Source organism: Ips typographus, linkage group LG2, assembly GCF_016097725.1.
Source record: "Ips typographus isolate SLU linkage group LG2, UJ_Ityp_2.0, whole genome shotgun sequence".
Classification (NCBI taxonomy): domain Eukaryota; kingdom Metazoa; phylum Arthropoda; class Insecta; order Coleoptera; family Curculionidae; genus Ips; species Ips typographus.
The window spans coordinates 23,961,647-23,983,773 of record NC_138423.1 but is presented as its reverse complement, the minus strand read 5'-3'; the positions used below and the strand labels follow the sequence as shown (position 1 = coordinate 23,983,773).

Below are 22,127 nucleotides of genomic sequence, written 5' to 3'. Positions count from 1 at the left end.
GTTTTATTTTTTTCTATTAAATCAATGCAGATTCAATTTTATATTGCTTTGTGTGTTTAGTGGAGTTTTCATTTGCTGGGTCAGATTTATAGAGGCTGATATTGCTTACTTCAGATATTGAAACCTTCAACTCAGACTTCAATTTCATTGAACTCAAATTTAAAGTACATTTTAGTAAGGTTTGAAATTTTTCTTGACTCTTTTAAACCACAAGTAAGTCAGGGGTGTATAATTTTCTATTGGTAAATTAAGGAAATTTTCAAAGTATAGGAACATAACCTCAAAACTGGAAAGCAAAATAAAGTCAGCTAAAGTAACAAAAGGTCCCTCAGCATAGTGATGACACACTGCCAACTTCTCTCTAGGGGTAGAACTGCTCAAACTTGGGTCTTTTTGAGTATTTCTGGCCAACTTATATATATTATGTATTCTTACTGGCTGTGATAAATGATTTTCATACCTGAGCACATCTTTTGGTAAGGTAAACACACTTTGAGCAAGGCAACCACCACTTAAAACTCATTAATAGTTTGAATAATATCAATTTCACAAAACTTAGTCCAAACTGAGGTCTCAGCACAAGAAACCAGACAAGCTTCACGAAATCCTAATAAATTTTTTACATCCTCTTTACTGCTAAATTTACAAATTTGCCTAGCTACTGAGCACAACCCTGACACTACATACTTGTCTAGTAAAATGGCAGGAGAAGTGCACAGCTTACTCAAAGCTGGAGGCTGTGTTATAACCTCAAACTTTATGTTATCTAGTGTAAGTTTTAGCAGTTGATTGCCTTGAAGCTTTGAAGGTGTTAGTACAACTTTAAGCTCTAAATTGCAAGGTTCAGCTAATCTGAACAATGCTACTACAATAAAAGTTTTCAAGTCTACTTGGTACACTCCCTCACACTCCTGCACAGCATTAACAATAACTAAATTATTCATGTTTCTAAACACAGTTTGCTAGTTGTCTTTGTACTCTTTGAATCATTCGCTTACTCAAAACCCGCTTTCTAGCCGTCACAAACGCAGTAAAAACCGCACTCATCCCTAACATAAAACCCTCAAACCTCCAGAAAGCTTGCTCATCATAGTAAGCAGCTTTGTCACAACTTCGGGTAACAATTTCTCCATTTGAACACTTGAGGACTTCCTTATATTGAGTGTGTATGCATACACCCAAAGACTTACTGCGTAACTCAAACGGGGTGCACGGCTCGCAGTCTTTCACCACTTCATATGGTTCCCTTCTCAAAGCATGTGGAGTTTTGTTCCACAATAAAGTTGTTCTTCTTGCTAGTCCTGTGGTTGCTGTCCGTCCAGTGGGATTCTACGATTAATACTACCATAGTTAATCTAAAACATGTGTAAATGGGGTGTTGGAGAAAAGGGTGGTGGTGTGATAGTACTTACATTCCTAGGAAGGTTATTCCTAAGAGCATTCGTTTTTTTCGGACACGATTCAATCATTGTTTTCTTCACTTTAGAAACACGTTATAGAGTAATTCGCGTTGAATTAATGTAGCAAAAACCATGTAGTTTTTTTTAAATGTTGCAAAATATAAAACAATTCTAAAATCAATTTCTTAACCTCACTTAATTACAATAAAAGAATGTCATATGTCATTTATGTCTGGCGACTGTCGTAAAATGCACAACGAAGCAGTGTTGCCAAGTGGCTGATGTACCAAAATATCTAGATCAAGAAAGTTCTTCCTAGAATAGAAATTCATATTTTTTCTTTTGATAAAACGATACTAAACAAAAAATATAAATTATATGTTTTTACAGAATTAGCGAGGTTTGAGCTAGTAAAATAAAAACTTTAAGCTTTAAGGAGTTCAGTAGATACATGACATTATTCTATTGTGTATAATGGTAAATGGACAATGGTACAGAGTGGTAAAAAAATGATTGGAAAGTCTATTAAAATCCTATGATGGGCCAATCTGTCTTTGTAACAGTCAAAATGATCTAAAATAATAATAACAATACCTAACTAACGTTATAATAAATTTATCATTAAGGTCAGTTAAGGTATCCATTTTTTTTATTGTAACAACAATTTTTGAAACATTTTTCTTAACTATACATATTTTTTGAGTCCCTCAAAAAATTTTACTTAAAAGGTAGAGCTCGAATCAGATGAGAAAAGGCCACCGCATCATCAATGACGCAGTTTTTGAAACTATTTCTCTCTCCTTCTACAGTTGCCGTCGCATTAGATATAATCAGAGGCGTCCTATTAAGATATTCCCGAAAATAAATTGTTAAGCGGTCAAAAAGCCACTTGGCAACGTAGTACGGTTTTTACTTGGACACAATTAAAACAGATGCGGCAGCGGCCAGGGACAGATGGACCTTTTTATATGCTTTTACCACATTTTACTAGCCGGCACTCTAAACGGTGTTGCCAAGTTTAAAAAAATGTAGTGGCGGTCAGGGAGACTTAGGGGGTTAGGTTAGGTTCCGTTTTAGTCGGGTGTTTTTGTTGTATTGTTGATGGTCGCAGTTGAAGTTCACACAGTGTTATGAATGAAAAACGTTATTTTGTCATAATGTCTTCCAAAAAGGTTGGAAAGAAAGGTGTTATCATACACAGCCAAGGCCGTGAAATCGTCAGTAACGTCTTACAATTTATGAAGAAAGAAGCAGTAGGAGTTTCCATTGCTTTGAAAAACTTTTTGTCTTTTATTTTCTTTATTAAAAACGACGAAACGTTTCATTTTACTGATAAAATAATAGCACGCCACTGACTGGCTGCAACAACTTGGAAAGTAACGAGAGCAGCAATATTTAAAGCGAGACGTACAGAGATTGTGACATCATCGTTTGATGACGCCTGTGGCCTTTTCTTAGCTGATTCGAGCTCTATATGTCTAGATTGTTCTGTTGTTGTTGTTGTCTCTGTCTAGTAAAAAATAAAAAAATTACTTTGCTTTTAAAATAACGAGAATTCAGTGAAAAGTGGCATCGCTGCGGCCTAGAAATTTCTTGGAGGACAAACAATGCATTTATACGCACGTTATGCAACATCTTATTCATATCTTCTTGCATTTGATTGGTGGTTTTACAACATTGCTTCTGGAAATTTTATTTTAACTGTATTGTAATGTTGCAATTATTTGGATATTTCCCTGATGGCTTAATCAAATAACCAAAAAACCCAGAAAAGTGCTCTTTTGCATTTGGTGTATAATTATTATAAAAAACAAATTTTTACTTTTTTTCAGAAAATAAAAAATATTCACTTCTTCAAACTTAATAATAGAATTAAAAAAATGTGTACGGTTTTGGTCAAATATGTTATTTATTGTAACTAGAACAATAGTATAAATAAATAAATAAGTTAATCGTAAAAAACTGATGGTTCAACATTTCTTTAATAGAATAGTCACAAAATCACATTTACAGCTGATGAGATCGGCCGGTTAGTCTTCTCTCTCCTATTGTTCCACCACGTCTCTAAAGTCTACCCAAAACATCTCCTAGAGGAAATTCTGATGGGATTTGCATAGACCGTTTCTTCCTCTCGTTCACTTGGTAAATCGAGTCCACCAACTCTTCTGAGACTCCATCAAAATCGTACACTGCAGACACATCTCTTTTGGATATCTTCTCATTGGCCGGTAATTCAATTTCTGCATCCCTCACCAATCCCAAGCTTTTGGACTTTGCAAGTTTACAAGAACTAACAGCACAAAGAGGACTACTATTTCACCGATGCACTTCATGTTTTCTGTTTATGAGTTAATTCACTGGTTGATCACGACTGAAAAACGTCTGAACTTTGCTTCGTTTGTTTCAAATCTGGATGGCAGATTGAAATCGTGGCGCTTTTATAGTAACCGACCGTCGTACATGCTAGAACTCGATCTGATTGACGCACTTGGGTATACTCTAATTAATTCGGTACATAAAGTTAAGAAAAGAAATTGAGCAAACTCGACGTCCAATTAATTATTACCAGTTTAAGCTATTCATTTTTGTTTGGTATACTGATGGCCTTTTACGCACACGCTTTACCTAATGTTTTCACTTCTGATTAGCGCTTTGCTTGTTTTCTTATTACCAATTATGGTCACATTTTCTACTGGTTAAATTTAGGACTTTGTTGTTTATTTACTCTTAAATAACCTGTTTCGATAAAAATTTGTTCTAATTTAGTCATATTGCGCTCTAAAGATTCTAAAGACAACATGCTGTTTCATTAGCTAGTGCTTGCACTATAAACAAAAGCAGAATCTATTTTGTACTGATAATTACTGACCTAATAACTACACCAAAATGTGACAAATTGAAGTAGAAAATAACATCTGATTTGAATATCAGATGTTCATGTAATTTATGTCAGGAAAACCCATTTGCGGCATTATAAAATACACAAAGTAGGTCCGGTATTTCTAATGCATTTTTAATGTAAAAAAGTTATGATTCAACATTTTCTAGAGCTTTCTATACCTACGAACGGATAATTTTTTAATTAGTGACCTAAATAAAGTAATTGTTGGATTTACCTTGCCTATATTATTTGATGATCATTAAGTTCCAGTGTTTATACCTGAGTCATCCGTTCGAAATACTACTTGGTTTATTTACATCGTCAATTTTAGCAAGATTTTAGTTTCGAGGAATTTTTTGGAATTTAAATTTTTGCGGTCAGGTACCTAACTGATATTTTTAGAAGTTTGTTTCTTCCGTTTTGGATTAGTCATCAAAACTGCCTTAAACGTTTATATTAAAATCTATTGTAGGCAAAGTCTTGCAGCTGCAATTCCCAGTTGATCGGATGTTTGATTAAGTTAATTTTATTTTTTGAAACAAAATAATGAAAGTGTTGCTCTGGTATTGGATGTCACAAAATATACTTTGATATTCCAATAATTCTTATTTTCAATCACGACATTGGACAGACGCTTTAAGGATACAGAGTCGGTTAAATGGGAAAAGTATTAGAGAATTTTACAACAATCTCATACCCGGTTTGCAACGTTGATTATCTTTTTCCGTTTTCTAAAAAAAATAAGAAACTTATATGTGAATGTCAAGAATCATAATAAATTAGAAATAATTTTTGCAATTTAATAATACTGTTTTGTTTGATAAAAACTTGTTTTTTTACCTTTACAGTGTGAAATTCATATGTTTCTTTGTATTCTATTAGAAAACTGTTCAAAACCTACTTAAAAAATACAAACTAATTTTTTTGCGTTAGGAACGTGTGGATGGTATCAATCAACAAATCGTTGGTCTTAGCAGAAGTAAACAACAATCTAGTCGAAGATAAGTCATCTTTGGAAGTTTTTTCTCTTTTTTTTCATACTCTTTTTCGTTTTTGGAATTCCATTGGTCATATTACCCCACTTTACTCTAATTTTGGTTAGCACGTGATTTTGAGATTTTAATTTTTTTCATTTTTATTTTATATTAAAATTTGATTAGAAATATACAGGGTGGTCCAGTTTTAAGAGTCAATAATTCACCGTTTGATAGCTAATCAAAAATAAGTTGACTTGCATTATGTAATTTTTCTGAAAAACGTTTCCTAAGGAAGATACAGTCCTCCAAATTTCAATTTAAAAAATCGTTTTGTAGTTTAAAACTGAACATCCAAGACTTGTGAAAGTCCAAATTTGCACTGAATAGTCTAAAAACTTTTTTACTACTAGGAATGGTCTTCTGATTCGCTGTTCTCAGACTGCCATCCTGGTTGCGTGTCTGAAACTGGCATTCAAGAACTAAAGTCAAGATTGTATTGTGCATGAAACTCATTTTTTTACTACTAAAATAATATAAAGTTGACTTTTAATGCTAGAACTGACTTACTAGGACTAAAGAGTCCAAAAGTATATTTTCAGGACTTTAATTGAGGTACAACTCAATTTTCTGTTCTGGACAACAAGTAAATTAAATTTTCGGACATTTTATTTCTAAACATTAGTCTCAAGACTATTATTGTCGCATTTGGTACCAAAATTTTTACTTTTATTACTGAAGAAACTTGACTTTTGGAATAGTCTTAACTGAATTTTTCAGTCTTAAAAGCATTAAAAACAGTCTGCATTTCTTAGCGATGCTACAATTTCTATAGTGAAGAAGCTTGAAATATCATTTTCAAGACTATGGCCAGTGGACACACTGGCTTTTAGGCCTGATAAGTCAAAAACTTTGTAAAGATAGTCTTGAAACTTTGAGGCACTGAAAACAGCCTTAAAACACTAAAAACAGTCTAGTTATTAAGAAATACCCGAATTTAAAGATCGAGAAGTCGATTTAATAGTGACAAAGCTTGGAATGCCATTTTAAGTCTATGAAGAATGTAAAAATTGTTTTTTAAGTTTGCTATATCAATAACTTGGTGAAGATAGTCTTGAAACTCGATTTTCCAAGCTGAAGCAGTTTTGAAGCACTAAAAATAGTCCAGAATTCAAAAGAAAATGAAAAGCAAAGTAAAAAGCACGAAAAGTTAGTTTTTAAGACAATTTTCATGAATCTAATGTCAATGTCCTGCATCTAAGACTATTTTCAAGACTAAAATATTGAAATTTGTCTTTAAAATTATGAAACTTACTTCAAATGCAAATTTTAAGCTTCTGATGTCACTTTTCATTAGTTCAGTCACATTTTGGGGTTCAAGTCAATTTTTAAGGTTTAAATGTATGAATTTGTTGTAACAAATTCTTGAAAAAGTACTTAGTTATATGTCTACAAGTCAATTTTTAGTATTAAAGTCTCTCGATTTGCATGAAAACTGGTTACCAACTCAACTTTTAAGCTTCTGAATTTTTATCTTTTCTAATTCAATTTTCAAAACTAAAGTCTTTTAGTTTGTCTGGAAACTATGAAAACTGGCAACAATAATATTTTTTAAACTTCTTAAGTGAATTTTCCGTTTCCAAGACAATTTTTAAGTTGGGTTGGGTTAATTTTGGGTCTTTGACCGTAATAACGTGTATAAAGTGCTTGTTCCAAATTTGATCAATATTGTTCCAACGGTCTATGACAAAAAACCGATTTTTTTAAACAGAAATTTGAAGGACTGTATTTTCCTTAGGAAGCACTTTTCAGGAAAATGACATCATGAATGTCAACTTATTTTTTAATTGGCTATGGATTGGTGAATTATTGACATTTTAAAACTGGACCACCCTGTAGTATACGTTTGTATCTACCACTTTCGTATCAGAGTTTTCTTTAAAGTAATATAAAGCTAGTAATGGGGGTGGTCAATATTCAATCAATAAAATTTCCACATTCTTTTGCTTAGATGGAAATTTCAAATAAATAAGAAACGTCGAGTTTTTTTGAAAACTTGTACTAATGCTCGGACAAATCACAAATGAATTTAGTTTAGATAGTTTTGTTGTAGTAGGTATTTTCCCTGGACCTGCACCCTGGTGAGCTATCTTCCTGCTTAATGTTGCACAAGCAGTCAGGATTGACACAATCCGCTTCATCGTCGTGGCGATTTTTCTCCAAATGGTTTGTGATGAATGTCAGGTTTTGTCACGTGTTCTAAAAATGATAATTATATAATCCTGTCTTAAAAAATTTTGATCAAACTCACCCTGATCCGGTCTTTTATTCTCAGATGATTATTGGAGAGTTATAACCCTTCCATCGGTTAATGAGGTGTCACTGTGACCCCAACCTGACCAATTCCTCTTCTTCTATACCGCTCCTGCTTTTGCGTCCCTGTTCGTCGTCCTTTACGTCGTCTCTGCTTTTGTCCATTGGTTCTGGTGTTCCTGCAACACCTACATCACTGTCCGTGTGTTTCGTTCCGGTCTTCTGCTTCAGTTGAAAGTCTTCTTCTACGACCTCGACCTCGTCTTTTGCTTCGACGTCGACGGCGTGATCCGGCGTCGTCCTCTTCTGCACGGCCCGTCTCTTTTACAGGCATTACAGTCTAGAAGTTGTCAATAGTGATGATATTGATTAAAGTATGGTATATTGGTTTTAACCTGAATAAGGGTCTGTGACTTAGTAAACCTCTTAAAATGGCATAGTCGCGTTTGTTCCAAACCCAAACAGTATTTCCCGCGCCTATGCTTTAATCAACCGGATTTAAGACCGTGTTCTAAAGCTCTGTTGAACTTGCATCTTGACATTTTTTGTTTTATCACCAGGTGCAGTAACTATTTGCGCAATCTACCATAGAAATCTTATTCACTATTTGCCTACAGTAAGCAAAAATAACAATACTTACATGCTCCACGATCTGTTTTTGACTGGATCCGTTTTTCTCCTTTAAACGGGCTATTGCCTCCATGACGTTCGGCAATAGCCGGGGCTCTTTTCCCACCCTCTTCATCATGGCCTCAGAGGTGCTCGAGGCACTCAGATCGTCAAACAGCCGGAATGTGGACTTACCAAACCGTTTTCACATAAATTTTTCATTTAACATAAAAATCAACCGAGATTTTGATGTTTTCTGTCAGTATTTTCAATAAATTTTGTTTTTTCCGTAGCAACCACGACCACTGCCATTATACTGATTTCAGTTTAATACTGGTCTCATTGTTGCTGTACGTGGTGTCTCAAGAATGAAAATCAATGTTTTTTAAATTATATTTTAAATTTCTGATTAAGTTTTGCTTCATTTAAACACTTTTTGTAAATAACATACACAACACAACACTAGAAGGAAAGCTACGAAATAGAAAACATTTATTAGTGATGGTTGAAGAAAAAAATTAAACTCACGTTTAAGTATGTTGACTGGAATTTTGTCCATCTCCACAGATGATGCAGTTTTGATTTCTTCACTGTTAGTTGAAGAATAGTAATATATAGTATTTGGTTGAAGTAAAAAATATGATTGTAATGTTACTGTTTGAACAATAGTGATTACAACCTTTAGATTGTAGAGAAAATAACATATTCAGAAGAGTTTGAGTCATTGACCATCCTGAAGCAGTTATCAGAGCAATATCTATCATTTTCCTCTTATTATTCAATTATAGAGCAGCCTTTCTTTGAGTTAAACATTTACGGGTTCACGTCTTCCCTATCTTCCCTATCCTATCATTGGTATTATTTTATGCACAACAGGGGCCACTAAATAGTCCATAATCCTGGGGTGTTGGGCTCCACCCAGGCTAAGTTGTGATTTGACTATTATTGGTCACGTGCAAAACGTCACAGTCCAATTGCAAGGGTGTCCTTAAATATGGGCGGGCAACCCGCCAGAAGGGTCATAAAATGTTTATCTCTTTTCAATTTCAAGGATTAGCAGCATCCTCAACTCATTATCAAGAATTTGCCAAACCTATCAATATTAGCATGAGTAAAAAACCGTTTTTTCCACTACTAATATGATAAACATATCATTATTGCCCGATTAGTAACTTGAGAAATTCGTTTTCTCTACCTCAATGGTCATTGTTGACCATAGGTCAAAATAGAGTTTAATCTCTAGTTCTAGTCTGGCACAAACAACAAAAAAGGAAATATTATTGACCTAGGTAAATAATAATGTCATTGTCTATTAAGCCATATGAAATTACTTGACAAGAGACAGATAAATTAGGTTGACTTTTCATGTTGTTTGACTTGTATCTGTATGTAAGTTTTTAAATTTTCAATAAAAGGGCCATCAAAAATATGATTAATAGTGGAAAAAATAATAATATACTATTTTTACTAAATGTTAGTGATTGATTAATAATATAGTACTTGTACTTGCGTAATTGTAACGGCGTTTTCTTGTTTTTTATAAAACTCACCGTTTTTGAGTAAACAATATAAAAGTTATGTTCATGCACTTGGTAATCAATGAACATTGAGAAATCAAAATCAAGTAATAAACAGTGTTAGTAATTCGACTTTTTTGGTCAAAGTTGAAAACTAAAGAAACTTTTTCCAAGTTAACAAAGAAAAAAATTCTAATGAAAAGTTATAAAAGTTATAACAAAACACAAAATTTACTTTGTATAAAGTTAAAAAAAAAAATATCTATATAATAAAATGTTTTATTTGTTAAATCTAAACTAAAATAACTTTTTATTTTAGTTTACACAACAACACTAGTGTCTTAAAACAAATTGAATTTTTATTGCGTTTGTAGAAAAACACTATTAAGACTGTGCTATTACTAAATTGTTAAATACAAAAATTAATTATAATTTAATATGATCTTAAACTATCTACGATTTATTTTCTAAAATTCTCTTATATTCTTAGAAAAACGGAAAAAGATAAACAAAATCCATAAGCGGCCTCACGCGATCAGTATTACTGACAGTATTTCAAAATTCCTGCTAATGGTTGTTTGAGGTCAAATTGTTACATTCTCAGTATACTGACAAATCAGTATTTAACAATCTGCTTAATACTGATAAACTCACTTCAATAATGGCCGTTTTAGGACAATTTCGATAACTGTGAAATACTGGCAATATTCAATACTGATCACGTGAGGGCCACTATACGTGTAGCACCAATGTGACCACCCTGTATATACAGAGTGTTTATTAAGTATTTGTTCCCAGATTAAAGAGTTAACTTTATACCAATTTGAAGCAAAACAGTTCGTATAAATATTAAACCGCAAACACATCATTTCGGAGGTATCGGAGAGCCTACATGGATAGGCCTATTAACTGATGTTTGTGTATTTTCTGACACCCTGTATCTCCAAATTGAAGCGTTTCGGGACTACTTTAAACGAACGTTCTCCCTAAACCGTTTATATACAGAGTGAGCCAAATTGGTGATGCATGTATGGGGGTTTTGTTTTAACTTTATCTTTTGTCTATCAAGAGTTTAAAGCTAAAGGATATATGGACTTATATGGATTATATGAAAAAAATTAAACTGGTGTATCAATCTTGTACGGCCATTAAAGATAGCATCGAATCGTTTCCATTAATCATGGCGTTTTCTTTGATCTCCTTGTATTTTGTTGAAGGATAAAATCTCTGGTTGCTTTTTTCCAACAAACGAAACAAATCAAACCAGAAAAGCGCAGTGATCGTTACGATATCGATCATCTGACACTTGAACACTACCATTGCGCATCCAGTTTTGACAATTACAGTCAAAATTGTCATAGCCTTGAATACATTTTTGGTGACGCAGACGTAAGGACTAGTGAAGAAAGGAACGCTTATTATTTGATTCTCCTAAACTCATTATTCTAGGTTTCATTCATTAACATTATTATTATTTGACTTACATGTAAAGGTAGAATAAGAGGCCTTCTACTAGCATCATTAAAGATATAACTATCCAAGTGACATATGCGTAGAAAGGACGTGCGTCCTTATCTTGGTGAAAAATGGCCCAAAAATCGAAGAATTGTACCAGCAAAATTATCAAATACATTATCACATATACTAAATATGCGAAAATTTTTAGAGCCTGTAAGAAAAATTACTAACTTTCTGGTAGGTTCTTATTTGTTATGTTATTACCTTTTAAGATTCTTAATGAGGATTGCAAACTCATGTTGATGACCAATCTAAGTTCTTCAGGCATGACGTCGTAGAATGGTTTGGTACTTGAAAATAATCACAAGGATTTATTATTATGTTACCTACTTAGAAAGGGATTCAGAAAGTGGGTGGATAATCAAAACAATTCCGCAAAAAAGGGTAAAGCAGAAATGACAAGGATGATAACTCGGCGACACGTGTTTCTGCTTTTTGGCTTCATCAGGCATGTAACTCCATCTGTATGAAAGGAGGTTTAAAAATCAACTGACATACACATAGTGAAACATATACGGTGTAACCTGGAAAAGGATGGACAAAAACAAACATGGATATCACAAACGGCCAGGAGTGATTTCCGGAAGAAGATTCACAATTCGGTTGACATATCTCCAATCGATGCGAGTGATCCTACCCAAGGAAGTGTAAAACATGGAAGAGTGTTTACGCGGATTAATAAATTACAGGAAGGAGTTTATTGGGTAAATCCGTAAAAAAAGGTGAATCAGAAAGGAATGAAATTATGAAGCCAAAAAGCAAAAACACATGTCGCCGGGTTATCATTCTTGTGTAAACTATTTAACTAACTAGTGGCACAAGGCATCAAAACTTTAGGGCGTTTTCGTTAATAATTTATGAATCATAACTTACTTGTAGTAAAGATGCGAAGATCTACTTTATGCAGCGGCGTCACTAATTAGCTACTAATAATCAGTAAAAATCATTTAATATGGCGGCCGTAATCAGTGACGATAATCGATCTGCTGTTGTCCACTATTCACAAATTCACTCGTCAATAATAACTCAACTAATTTAAGTTTGCAAAAATTAACTTTTAACGGACCGAAAAGCAAAAAAAACAAAAACAACAATCTTTGCTCTTTTTAGTTTCTTCACATACCACAAAATATGAACAAAACTATTTTATGACTAACTTCAAAGAAAAGCAAATGTGCAGTAGCAAGAGCGTCGCCAGCCTATGACCAATGGGGAGGCATGTTGATATGGATTGGAAAATGGGAAAATGGTATTTTATTTAAAGTTGCAAGAAACTGTTCAGTGAGACCTATTTCCTGATTATCAATCAATTGAAACATAATCTCCTTTGGTTTTTCGTACATTTTCATTGATATTACTTTTTTGAATTTCTAAGGGTGGGCAGCTGCCCCTACCTGCTCCCCTTGGCGACGCCCTTGCGCAGTAGGCAAATGCGCAATCGATGTTCACAAAAATGGCGACTTCTGTTTTTGTTGCACAATTCAAACATTTTCAGTTTATAGGTGGAATTAGCTAGTAGGGCTAGGACGGTAAAAACAATTATGGTTGTTGTTTTGTTTATTGTTATAATGAAAAATATTCATGTAATTATTGACGTTGACTGAAGAGAATCAACCTGCTTTTGTGATTAATTACATATGACGTCACAATGTAACTGACGTATTACGTTCCATGGAATGGAACTAAAAATAGTGAATGTCGGTCAACTCAATGTCAATGTAAATTGACATTAAATTTTCATAGAAAAGTATTATTAAACTTTTTTTTTTGCCACCTAATTTTCTAAATGTATCTGTAACAAAATATATTATCTAAGTACTTACCTTGACCGAATTTTCCCTACATTGACAAATAACTACGTCCTCACTTCACTTTACAGTTTAGACATAAAGTTATATCCATGAATGAGTAAAAAACACATAGTTTGTTACACCTAACAAACGTTTTTAAGTAGAAGAATCTGCACCATTTTAACAGCACTTTTAAAGTTCTTCACTAAATAATTTTTATGAACGTTATTCAATTCATTCAATTCTTGACTAAGCATACGAGTAGAATTTCAAAACTAAAGTTTCCAAAGTTTATCAGTATATTTTTTTAAAAATATACAATGCATAGATATAAGATTGCGTTTTAATCATTGTACGTCATTTAATAACTTAAACCGCATATTATAAGTCACAGTAAATAACTATAGTTTGCTATAACTAAACTATGTTCCAAAATTGCTATGTTAAAGAAATACAGAGTGTTAAAGATTTTTTTTTTAGTTTTAGCACCCCAAGAAAGAAGAAATATCAAAATTATACATAAGAATTTAAAAACTACTGCAAATCAATGATTTAAGACAAAGATGAAGCATAACTTTGAAAGTGACATGTGGTGCCAAAATGGATGTCATTTAACTGTTGGGATTGTTCTGAAAAGATTATTGAAATGTTGGACATACAACGGCATTAGAATGAAAGTTAAGAGGGCTTTATTCAAGATTGAACACTGTTATATCCATTTTTGGGGTTAATTGCCCAAAAAAAAATTAAAAATTTACAAAGCGACTATAACTTTGATTTTTTTTACAGACTTTTTCTCTGGAAAACATGTGTAATCTTATCTGTCATGGAGTTGTTTTTTTTATAATGTAACCGACAATACCTGACTTAGTAGATATAAAGCTGCTATCAAGCTAATTTAAGGTTGAGTAGATATTGCAACGTTGCATTTTTCGAATAAACCAAAATTTCTAAATTGGGAAACGTCTAAAAACATCCCGAGATATTTGTGGGGTTGGTTATTGGGGACTATTTGAAAACTTAACTTTTCTTGTCCATGCTGTAAAATACAGCTATAATAAAATAAAGTTAAAGTTTTTCCTGTCAGTCAAACAGTAGACACAATAGCCAATTAAAAAAGCAATTTTAGTTATTCTAAGTAATCGTACTTAGTAAAAAAATGTTTTTTTTTTTGCAAAAAGAAAGACTTAAAACTCAAAATCTCAAATTTTTAGCAATGTTCACGTTACATCATCACTACTGCATTCATATTTAATAAACTAAAATAAATTTAACAACCAAAGTTTACTTTTCGTACCCCTGTAAACAACAATTGAACTGACCTAAAATGAGCGTTACCCCGAAAACACAAAATTTATTTATATATTGACAGTAAATTCAGACACATTTTTTCCTACAGTCAAAATTTTGAAAATGTATTATGAATCATAATTGTGCAAATTTAGTGAGGTCGAAGTTTTCGTGTTAAACCCGGTGTAAGTCCTGACAGTGCATTGGGTATGAAGAAGGTAGCCAAGGAACCGCGGCTTTTGCCTAACGTAATGGAGGCCATCGCAAACCTAAAAGAAAGGAACGGTTCAACCCCAACAGCAGATCATCGATCAGGTATTTGCTGCCAATTTATCATAAATCAAAATAAATTACCATCTAACTACAGATTACCCGCAGTTTGAAAACCCAGGGAACTAGGTCCATAAATGTGAAAATACAAGTGCGTAGAGCTTTAGAACACGGCCTTCATTCCGGTTTAATCAAACAAAGAAGTGGAAAGTTTCGTTTGGGACTGGGAAAACGAAACTATGAAGTTTTTAAAAAACTTACGCGTCTTTACCACCCCACTTACGGTAAGCCATACATCAAACCATGATTATACATTCAAGGAAGAAATTTCTTTAGAAAGCAAAAGAAGAGGTTCACGTTCGAAAAGAAGACGCAGACCAAGACGTGGCAGGAGACGTAGCAAAAGCCGCAGAAGACGCTACTCCACCGATGAAGAAGATGAAACGGAAGGCAATACTGACACGGACAGAAGTTTCACCAAGTCACCAGAACCTCAGGATAAAGCAGAAAAAGGCGTAAGTCACGACGAAAAGGACGCAGAGCCAGACGAAGGTATAGGCGTAGAGGAGCCGATTCTGATGAAGTTGATAGTGACCGATCATCTCCTACCAACCAAGGCAGATCAGGTCCACCCGAAGAGAAAAGATCCGATCAGGATAAATTAAGTGCGTTTTGCTGTCCCTTGAAAAATAATTGTTTAAGTAACCATTCTTGACAGATTATCAATCAAAGTCAGGGAGCAGCCAAATGCAGCATGACCAAAACCAACAAGAACAACCGCAGGAAGAAGACGATGACTGCGGAAATCCTGATTGTCTGTGTAATATCAAGCAGGAAGATGGACCTTCACGAAACTCGACCAGAGACAATTACTTTCATCAAAGTTACTTAAACTGATAACATCAGCATTCATTTTGTCAGAAGCATTTAGTAATAAAAACATTGTTTGTTTGTGATGTATGGAAAATTTAATTATTGAAAGTAATTTTTTATATCTGTTTACCGGTATTCTTGTTAACCATGATATTTAAAAAATCTAATTTTTTCTACAACACAATCTAGAATGCGTGGAGGTTTGCTTTAATAACGTTTTTGATTTACCATTTTTGGACTGCTCGAAAAGTCACCATTATGGCGTCACTCATCAACTATAACAACTATAAGTAAAGTGATTTAAATTACTATTCAAACTTTTCTTTAATAATTCATATTCTATAGAGGAATAATTATTTAATTATTTATTAACAATTACACCACATGCTCAGCTAACCAAAAATAGTAGTTTGTTAGCCTAGTATGAACACCAGGCGCACCAACAGAACATCCAAAGTCGCTTCCGTGAGACACAATACCAACCTAAAAAAATTATTGGTTATTGTCATCAGCCATGAAAAAATAAAACTATTTATCTAATTTTGTCATTTTAAAGAGTAAGGTTGAAACCAGAGCAAATGGTAGTTACGTCATCGTAATAATTCGCCACTATTAGAAAAATGTTACAAAAAAAATTGAGTTTATGCCAAAATCTTGGTATTTCATAATGTTTACTGGTATAATTAATTGATGGACATGAATAAATATTGGAAAAGTAACAAGAATCATTAAAATTCACTATTTGACTTACTTGAGTGCCATTAACCCACTAAAGGACTTCCACTATCCCCCAAACAAACATTTTTGCCTTCCTGCAGACCAGTGGTGCAAATCTGTGACATTTGCACCGTAAACAGATAAGACAGAGCGCAACTTAAATAGGGAATTATGGTAACTTCGATTTTTCGTGGTACTGTCGAATATTCTGCTGAAGTGTCATTGATTTTTCCCCATCCTACTAACATCCCTAAATCATCTGCGTAGGTATTCAAAATATCCACCAGAGGTGGTGTTGATATTGTGGCTACTGCACCTGAAAATGGATGGAATGAAATTTTTGCTTAACTGCCTCAATTCTGAAAGATGAACTTACTTGAAAGAGTCACATTCTCAGGTAAATGAACTATGGCTATATCATTGAGGCGGGTATCAGAATCGTAATCTTCGTGTATGGTGAAATTGGATGAAGTTACTTTAATTTGGAATTCATCAGGATTTTCCAAGTCATGTGCACCGAGCTTTATGGTTAAATCTTCAGCCCTAATGAAGTATACAATAATTATAGTTAGAAGAATTTATTTTATGTAATTTGATTAACGATATTTTTTAAAATTTATATTACATATTACCCATAAACGCAGGTTGCAGCTGTAAGGACTAAATCGGCTCTTATTAAAGATCCTCCGCATTTCACCACTCTTCCATTTATATTAGTTTCCAAAGCGGCCTAGTTCAAAAACATTTAAAATATGGAAAAACAAACTAAATTAAATTAACACCACTAACTTCAAAAATTGATACCAAGATAAAGATCAAGCTTATTCGAAAACAAAAATGAAGAACTTCTGTGACGTCATTTTAGCGTGCTTTGATTTTCCTATACAAAAAATGACTTACTAAATATGGCAACGAATGTGGGGTTATTTCATCTCCATTTACAATTTTGAGAGATGGCTCACTGCGTGTAAGATGCTAAAAGTACAATTAGAGAATTATGGTTTAAAAAAAGCTAAGTATCTTACCAACACCACCAGAATGACAAAATGGGTTATTTGCAACTTATGAGACATATTTACGTGGGTTTACACTGGGAACTAAGTCAATTAAATGATAACAAACTTCAAGTGTTTTCAGGTGCTTATTACAAGCTATGAACAGACCGATTTTTTGATAAAATGCACCTTGTCATCAGCGTTTTTGATTAAGGCATATTTGATCAAAAAAACTGGCAAGTAAATCTCGGAGAACTTGTTCCGTCATCAAGTGTAGCAAGTATAAAATAACTAGTTATTACCACGCATAGTAGTTACATGGGATGATGATTTTAAATTTTTATTTTATTACGTACTATCCAACTACCTAAAATTAATTAACATATTAAAGCCATAAACATAATTTAAACAAACATTCTTAAAAATTGCTTTATAAGTTTTATTATACTGGTGCGGCATTTGCGGCAATCCAATCCAAATAGTATGACACTCTAGCAAAACATGAAGGCCACCCTTGTTCGCAACCCCAACTGCTTCCAAACGACACCACCCCTATTTGAACACCATTAATAACTAAGGGTCCACCCGAGTCTCCGTTACAGGTGCCCCTGCCCCTCGATCCAGAAATGCATATGTGACTATCCTCAACAATTCCCAAATAAGCCATTCGAGAGGCAAAATTGCTGATGACGAATGAAGTTACTTCTCGCAGCACCGGGGAAATGCTGTTCACACTGTCTGAAGGTCTACCCCAACCACTTACCAGGGTTGTATTACCTAGATAGTCATGATCATTGTTTCGTGGTAGTAAAACCGGTCGGATAAAGGCTGTAAAGATTATAAAATTGCTATATTAGACGACGTTTTGAAATATTGATCATAAATTTACCGCTTATTGGTACTGGATCATGGAAACGGACGATAGCAATGTCATGCAACAGGACGGACCTAGTCCAATTTGGATGAATTACCACATCTCCAGAAGACACTGCTATAGCGTGGGGATCGTTAGTAGCTGGAAAATTGTGTCCTCCTAGTGTAATCGTCACATTTCCAACCCGGCTACAATTTCCAGGCTTTTACATAATCAAACTTTACGAAACTTTTGGATATCATATACTTATCAACACAGTGGGCGGCTGTTAGAGCTGTACGAGCGTTTATCAATGATGCACCACAAAACGAATTTCCTGCTCCTACCGGAACTAGCATCGCGCCCTAACAAAATACACAACAATTACAAACTCTAAAATCAAAAAACACAGTGATCCACCTACTTGATAAGGCCTTGAGTTGGGAACAGCTTCATCACCGCCAACAATATGAGGCTCTGCTGCACTGGATGGACCTGGAATATTAGGAAATAGTCTTCTAATTTCCGGATCATACTCCAAATGACCCGGAGTATAATTTAAGTAATCTTCTGCTGTCTAAAACCACCATAAATATAGTTAGTTAAACTGAATGGTAAGAAGGTGTGATACCTACCAGCTCTCTAGAACTGACCGCAATAATAAACAGGGTGACCACCCATAATGTGACGACCCTCTTCATCATGAGAATTTTGTATAAAAACACCAAAAATTGTATTTTTATTGCCGTTATATAGGCAGCACTAATCCAGTTTAAGATGATCTTTATCAAGAGGAACAGAATCCGCTTTATTTACAAGGAGCTTGAATGATTTACGAGACAAAGCTTCATAAATACTGTTTGTGATAAAATAAGTTCTCTAATTATTATCGGGTTAATTAATACGTTTATAAATTAAATAATGTTTATTAGGTTAGTTTTTATTTAGGGTGATCGCTTCTCTCTTGATCCTTAGTAAACTGTCAGAAGCTGCGGTTGATGATGGAATAGTAATGGTATCTGCAGAAGCTGATACTGTAGTTCTTGGAACGGTAATAGTTTCAGCTACAGGAGATACAGTAGAGTCAGTTATAGTTGTGTCTTCATCTTCGTCTTCCTCTTCGTCCTCGTCAATAGGAGTGGTACTCCACGGTACGGTAATTGTTTCCACTGAAGGAGATATTGTAGTGTGATTTACTGTTGTGATTTCACCAATAGGAGTGGTAATCTGTGGTATTGTAACTGTTTCGATTGATGGTGATATGATGGTACTTCCAGAAGTCGTTGTGGTTGTGGTGGTTGCTTCGGTAGTTGTCGTGGTTGTTGTAGTAGGAATTGGAGCAAGATTTTCATTAATCCAATCCAAATATGAGGTCACCCGGGTAAATACGGATGGGTAACCTTGGGCGCAACCCCAACCACTACCAAAAGACACTATTCCAACCTAAAAAATCGCTTGAACTAAACATCAGATAATATGGTAACTAACCTGAACGCCATTAACTGCCAATGGTCCACCAGAATCTCCGCTACATGTAGCACGGCCAACGTAGCTGGACATGCAAATATTGGTGTCTTCCACATAACCCAAATAAGCTAATCGACAAGCATAGTTACTCATAATATGCGAACTCAATTCGTTTAGTACGCTTGAAATCCCTGGAGTAAATTCTTCAGGTCTACCCCATCCGGTTACTAAAGAGGTGTTTCCTAGATAGTCTTGACTGTCGTCTTGTGGCAATAATATTCTGTTTATTGTGGCTAAAATATTAGAAATTATTTATATACTTATCCACAATATTATTGTACTTGCCTGAGAATTGAACTGGTTCTTGAAGTCGAATTATAGCAATATCATTTCGTATAGTGCTAGGCTCCCATTCTGGATGAACCACTACGTCATAAGCTATTACAGCTACTGCATTATCTTCAACAGTTGGAGGTATGTTGTGTGTTCCTAAGTAGGCTATTAAGCCCCAATTAGTATCCAAACTGAAACATACAGTTTTACACTATGCTAGTTAGGGATAACTATTACTCACACATCGACGCAATGAGCAGCTGTTAGCAAATTCATTTCGTTGATAATGGACGCACCACAAAAATAACTTGATCCTGAAGTGGTTGGTACCGATATTCCAACCTGTGAACATCCAAGTAAGAGAAAAACAAAACAGAAAATAGTAGCGTACCTGGTAAGGACGAGAGTGTGGAATCGACTCTATTCCACCCACAATACGTGTATCCACATCTGGTTCTAAATATTCAAAATGATGACGGTATTCTGGTAGCAGTTCCAGATGGGCGGGAACTGAATTCCGTATGTCATGTCTATCCTAAACCCATTCATTAAAATTTCAGTTCAACTTAAAGGCATACACTACTTACAATTTCTCTAGAATAGGCACTTACAACTAGTAATGAAAGTATTCTTAAACACATTTTGAGGAAATTATAGTGAAAATGAACTAATTTTATAAACGCGGATTTGTTTTATACTCCAATAATGGACAAAGCGTTGTAAAACTGAATCTTCACTTAATTCCACCTAGTTTTAATAAACAATGTATATTTTTATTGACTCGAAAGAATCCCGTTGACGCTTCACCTGGTCATAAACTTTTATTGTCCTACTCATAAGTAAAAGTCCAGTATTGTGTAATCAAAATTTATTTATATTACTGTACTGTTTACAGGATACATATTAGCATCAATCCACTCTAAATACGGACTGACCCGGGTAAATACCGACGGAAATCCCTGGGCGCAGCCCCAACTGCTACCAAAAGACACTATTCCCACCTGAAATCAGTTGCTTTGATTCAGTGTACCAATAATTTGGTATTATCACTCACTTGAACGCCATCGACTACTAAAGCACCACCAGAATCTCCACTGCATGTTGCTTTTCCCACATAACTAGCCATGCAAATGTTCGTATCTTCCACATATCCAAAATAAGCCAAACGACAAGCATAATTGCTCATTATGTGCGAAGATAACTCATTGAGGACCTCCGAAATTGAATTAGCATTTTCGGAAGTTAGGCCCCAACCAGAAACCCAGGAAGTTTCCCCCAGATAGTCATTGCTATCATCTTCAGGTAAGGCAATGTTGTTTATGGTATCTAGACACACACACAATAAGTATTTAGAGGAGAGAAAGATACTATTCGTAGACTAATTACGCAGCGCTGGATCACCCTGTATACTTTCTTGAGTAACAAAAATGGGATAAATACATACCTGTAAACTGTATAGGTTCGGCTAAACGTACCAAAGCAATGTCATTCCTCAAGTTGGCACTATTCCAATCGGGATGTATTACAATATCGTTGGTTTCTAGAATCAACACGTCTTCTGAAGCTGTTGGAGGCAATGTATGGGCCCCAAGGTAAGCTGACAGAGAGCCAGTAAGACTGTGCATTATTTATTAGTTATCGAATTTCAAATAGAATGTACTAAACTTACGCATCAACGCAATGAGCCGCAGTGAGAATGTTGGCTTCGTTAATAAGTGACGCTCCGCAAAAATACTGACCTCCGCTTACAGGGATTATTAAAGCCACCTAAGTACAAAAACCACACGTATTTTTGAAAAAATAACAGATAATACAGACCTGATAAGGACGCGAATGTGGAGTCACTTCTTCACCACCAATTATTCGGGTGTCATTGGTTTTTTCCGCATTACGAGGTGGTAGTATTGCATCAAATTGCGGCTTTAATTTCAAATGTGCAGGGATCGCTTTGTCAAATATCTATTAAGAGTTATTATAGAGCCATTCCAGGAAATTGTTTAAAATAAACTTACAGAATCTGCACAGAAAGCAAAAGAACAATACAGATAGGCTAATAACAAAGTCTGTTTTAAAAACATTTTGACAAATTTCGCTGATAAATTAAAAACTGCTTTATATATACTTTAATATAGGATTATTGCGGAGTAATAAACTGATATCTTTTCAATCGTTTTATGATGAAGAAAACTCTATTACGGTCGTAAAAGTTATCAAGTTATCCCCGAGTTCAAAATTTTAGATACAAGCTAATATAAAAGCATTGCAGAGAGAGCGAGCCCCTTACTAGTACTGCTAGCACATCTCTACTACGTTAACTAGCGTTATGG

At 34.4% G+C, this 22,127-nt stretch overlaps 5 protein-coding genes and 2 pseudogenes across 7 annotated transcripts; 1 reads left to right on the top strand and 6 right to left on the bottom strand.

Annotated features, from left to right (window-relative positions):
* Nucleotides 1-125: 125 nt before the first annotated feature.
* On the bottom strand, nucleotides 126-944 carry LOC145724181 (glutathione S-transferase C-terminal domain-containing protein homolog). Its single transcript, XM_081972315.1, is given in 2 exon segments — nucleotides 126-515; nucleotides 518-944. Coding segments are annotated over 2 exon segments (771 nt in total). The 3' UTR covers nucleotides 126-171.
* Nucleotides 898-1,602, bottom strand: JTBR (jumping translocation breakpoint protein JTBR). Its single transcript, XM_081972327.1, is given in 4 exon segments — nucleotides 898-1,245; nucleotides 1,247-1,355; nucleotides 1,413-1,450; nucleotides 1,452-1,602. Coding segments are annotated over 4 exon segments (462 nt in total). The 5' UTR covers nucleotides 1,470-1,602; the 3' UTR covers nucleotides 898-948.
* Nucleotides 1,603-7,475: 5,873 nt separating this feature from the next.
* LOC145724192 (uncharacterized) lies at nucleotides 7,476-8,483 on the bottom strand (annotated as a pseudogene). Its single transcript, XR_014176947.1, has 4 exons — nucleotides 8,209-8,483; nucleotides 7,964-8,150; nucleotides 7,567-7,908; nucleotides 7,476-7,514 (listed from the first exon to the last, which is right to left on the bottom strand). The product of XR_014176947.1 is annotated as an uncharacterized LOC145724192 (transcript).
* Nucleotides 8,484-14,356: 5,873 nt separating this feature from the next.
* Nucleotides 14,357-15,518, top strand: LOC145724178 (uncharacterized). Its single transcript, XM_081972312.1, is given in 6 exon segments — nucleotides 14,357-14,585; nucleotides 14,587-14,607; nucleotides 14,660-14,846; nucleotides 14,899-15,063; nucleotides 15,066-15,227; nucleotides 15,281-15,518. Coding segments are annotated over 6 exon segments (798 nt in total). The 5' UTR covers nucleotides 14,357-14,501; the 3' UTR covers nucleotides 15,460-15,518.
* A 222-nt stretch (nucleotides 15,519-15,740) lies between these two features.
* LOC145724180 (brachyurin-like) lies at nucleotides 15,741-17,328 on the bottom strand (annotated as a pseudogene). The gene is made up of 6 exons (XR_014176945.1): nucleotides 17,178-17,328; nucleotides 17,053-17,127; nucleotides 16,785-16,882; nucleotides 16,529-16,695; nucleotides 16,187-16,468; nucleotides 15,741-15,918 (listed from the first exon to the last, which is right to left on the bottom strand). The product of XR_014176945.1 is annotated as a brachyurin-like (transcript).
* A 143-nt stretch (nucleotides 17,329-17,471) lies between these two features.
* LOC145724175 (brachyurin-like) lies at nucleotides 17,472-18,795 on the bottom strand. Its single transcript, XM_081972306.1, has 5 exons — nucleotides 18,636-18,795; nucleotides 18,425-18,577; nucleotides 18,268-18,365; nucleotides 18,037-18,209; nucleotides 17,472-17,975 (listed from the first exon to the last, which is right to left on the bottom strand). The coding sequence occupies exons 1-5, from the start codon at nucleotides 18,702-18,704 to the stop codon at nucleotides 17,590-17,592; spliced, it is 879 nt and encodes a 292-aa protein (XP_081828432.1). The 5' UTR covers nucleotides 18,705-18,795; the 3' UTR covers nucleotides 17,472-17,589.
* Nucleotides 18,796-18,906: 111 nt separating this feature from the next.
* On the bottom strand, nucleotides 18,907-21,967 carry LOC145725591 (transmembrane protease serine 9-like). Its single transcript, XM_081974389.1, has 13 exons — nucleotides 21,813-21,967; nucleotides 21,619-21,759; nucleotides 21,470-21,567; nucleotides 21,245-21,417; nucleotides 20,855-21,126; nucleotides 20,682-20,801; nucleotides 20,499-20,547; nucleotides 20,388-20,413; nucleotides 20,192-20,335; nucleotides 20,042-20,142; nucleotides 19,813-19,991; nucleotides 19,489-19,760; nucleotides 18,907-19,443 (listed from the first exon to the last, which is right to left on the bottom strand). The coding sequence occupies exons 1-13, from the start codon at nucleotides 21,876-21,878 to the stop codon at nucleotides 18,934-18,936; spliced, it is 2,151 nt and encodes a 716-aa protein (XP_081830515.1). The 5' UTR covers nucleotides 21,879-21,967; the 3' UTR covers nucleotides 18,907-18,933.
* Nucleotides 21,968-22,127: the final 160 nt, after the last annotated feature.

What these genes read in the sequence shown, in the direction of transcription:
- LOC145724175 (XM_081972306.1), bottom strand. Translation starts at nt 18,704, where the DNA reads ATGATGAAGAGGGTCGTCACATTATGGGTGGTCACCCTGTTTATTATT. An exon ending in CCAACTCAAGGCCTTATCAA is followed by an intron (nt 18,366 to 18,424) that starts GTAGGTGGATCA and finishes GTATTTTGTTAG; the next exon opens with GGCGCGATGCTAGTTCCGGT. An exon ending in GCCGCCCACTGTGTTGATAA is followed by an intron (nt 18,210 to 18,267) that starts GTATATGATATC and finishes TGGAAATTGTAG; the next exon opens with CCGGGTTGGAAATGTGACGA.
- LOC145725591 (XM_081974389.1), bottom strand. Translation starts at nt 21,878, where the DNA reads ATGTTTTTAAAACAGACTTTGTTATTAGCCTATCTGTATTGTTCTTTT. An exon ending in GTGCCTATTCTAGAGAAATT is followed by an intron (nt 20,336 to 20,387) that starts GTAAGTAGTGTA and finishes GAATGGGTTTAG; the next exon opens with GATAGACATGACATACGGAA. An exon ending in AGAACCAGTTCAATTCTCAG is followed by an intron (nt 19,761 to 19,812) that starts GCAAGTACAATA and finishes CTAATATTTTAG; the next exon opens with CCACAATAAACAGAATATTA.